Source organism: Seriola lalandi, unplaced genomic scaffold, assembly GCF_002814215.2.
Source record: "Seriola lalandi dorsalis isolate HSWRI2012SDOR001 ecotype SW California unplaced genomic scaffold, Sedor1 jcf7180002035810, whole genome shotgun sequence".
Lineage (NCBI taxonomy): Eukaryota > Metazoa > Chordata > Actinopteri > Carangiformes > Carangidae > Seriola > Seriola lalandi.
The window spans coordinates 1-2364 of record NW_019506386.1 but is presented as its reverse complement, the minus strand read 5'-3'; the positions used below and the strand labels follow the sequence as shown (position 1 = coordinate 2364).

At 42.5% G+C, this 2364-nt stretch overlaps 1 protein-coding gene across 1 annotated transcript; it reads left to right on the top strand.

Annotated features, from left to right (window-relative positions):
* Positions 1-278: 278 nt before the first annotated feature.
* On the top strand, positions 279-2361 carry LOC111647709 (charged multivesicular body protein 6-like; the record flags this gene model as incomplete). The annotated part of the gene is made up of 6 exons (XM_023397357.2): positions 279-436; positions 888-975; positions 1070-1156; positions 1251-1316; positions 1614-1694; positions 1894-2361. Coding segments are annotated over 6 exons (714 nt in total), but the record flags the coding sequence as incomplete, so codon positions are not given.
* Between the last annotated feature and the right edge of the window lie 3 nt (positions 2362-2364).

The following is a 2364-nucleotide window of genomic DNA, read 5'->3' as shown; positions in this document are numbered from 1 at the left end:
AAGTGGTGCTCAGCTGTTGCTGCCGATAAAAAAACCGAGGAGCCGAACGAAGGTCTGGCCCCTTTTCATATACAGTCTTTGGTCTGGCCTCGCTGTTTTAGCAATATATCGTCGGACAGGTGTTTTACCTGGGCGTAAATATTTGACAGTTATTATTTAGAGTGTAGTTTGACAGGCTGCTCTGCTGCTACACTGTAATGACACAGACAGCTACAGTATGTAAACCTAGTTAGGTTGTTGTAGAGCACAAAAAGAAGCTGCTGTATGTTATGAATTAGTCTGAAGCAGGTGTGTACTCACACTGTGTCTCTGTTTCCTCATTGCAGCAACTGAAACAGCAAAGAGATAAGCTGAGGCAGTATCAGAAGAGGATCAACCTGCAGCTGGAGAAGGAGAGACTTTTGGCCAAACAGCTGCTGAAAAATGGCAAAAAAGAGTGAGTACAGAAACTATAGGGTGATCCAGTGAAAGAGGGGAAAACAGAGGAATAGTTCACTAATAAAAAATGATGTTGTTAAAGTTTAGAAATTATTTCACCTGACCTGTTGTGTCCTTTCAGCCAGATTTATTGTCAACATTGATCGGGGAAAAATAATCTAGTGGAAACTGAATATTTTATACCAACTAGAAACTTTTATAAACCTCCAGGGGCCAAGGCCGCATACACAAGATGATCTGAGGCGCCTTTTCCCTTTCTCTTTCTTTTCTCTAGCAGAGAAAGAAAATAAAAACGAATTGATTGTGGTTTTTCAGTGTGATGTCTTACAAAAATTTGTATTAACTATCACTTATTGTAAGGTACCATTCCTAGTCTCAGCTTCATTGTGGATGAGTTCCTCATTTATTGAGAGGGATTCTGATTTTACCATGTCTTTGGGTTCAAACAGAAAAGCGCTGCTCTTGCTGAAAAAGAAGCGCTACCAGGACCAACTTCTGGACAAGACGGAGAACCAGATAAGCAACCTGGAGCGCATGGTGAGAGATCTGAGCACTGCACCGACACACGGAGAGCAACATCCACGCTTTAGTGAAAAAGTAACTCTCCCTCCTTTTTTTTTTTTTTTTTTAGGTTCAAGACCTGGAGTTTGCCCAGATTGAAAGCAAAGTCATCAACGGGCTGAAGGTTGGAAATGAATGTCTGAAAAAGATGCACGAGGTAGGCCACGTCCAAAGCCCCAGGAATGTCTGTTAATGACTGATGTGATGTCGTGTCTGACGCGTCGCACCTTCTACCTTCTGTCTCACATCAGGTGATGTCTGTTGAAGAAGTAGAGCGGATTATGGATGAAACCCAAGATGCCATCGAGTACCAAAGGGTAAGTCCGCCATCGATGAGCGATTTACAGGACAGTTCATTTCTTTACCCTCAGTTTATTCAGAAGATATTCAGATATAGAGAAACGGATAATAATATAATGAGGAGTCTGTTAGAAAATAAATGATAATGCTCTGTCCTCTGTAAATTAAATGTCAGCTCTGTATTTGCTTTTTTAATCATTTTCATGCTGCAAATTGTCTCTGAAATGACGGAGACTTTGGGATGTGACACGCAGACACTCAGCAGAGGAGGCGAAGTCTGTTCTTTCTCTTGGTAACTTTTGTCTTTTCTGCAGCAAATAGACGAGATGCTGGCCGGCTCTTTATCACAAGAGGATGAAGACGCTGTTCTGGCTGAGCTGGAGGCCATTACTCAGGTCAGTCTCATCACTGTAACTGTGTGTGTGTGTGTGTGTGTGTGTGTGTGTGTGTGTGTGTTTAGGTTTAGGTTTGACTCTAAACTTCAGATTTATTAAAGCACAAATGCGTTTGAAAGTGAAGCTAACATGACGTCAGAGACTCAGAGGAGCAGCAGTCTCGTCACGCGTCTCACCTGTCTGATGCTCTGTCTCTCAGGGAGACGTCCAGCTTCCTGAGGTTCCCTCGGACGAGCTGCCGGAGGTCCCAGAGGCCACGGAGGAGGAAGCAGGTTTGTTCTCTCACACACAGTTTCCCTCTCACTTTGGTTTTGACGAGACGCCGAGCAGCCTCTCCGTGTCGTCCACATCTTATTCCAGCTTTATAATCAGTGATCTCACTGCGCTGCTGTCATTGTACCAAATACCTGCCTTTGAGCATTTTCATTTTTAATGATCCTGCCTTCAGGATCCTCCCTGAGCTGTGGAACAATGTCTCTGTCCCTGCATCACTGTGCTAAAGAGGATCAAGCTCTAAACAGTCACAGTAGTTTAACTTTCCTCACTGTATCAGAGCTTATAATTATATCTTAATCCTCTGTGCATTGTAACATATTCCATCAATAATCAACTTTCATCATGTAAAGTTTATAATGTGAATTTACTGTAAATAAATCTATTTATTTAAGAG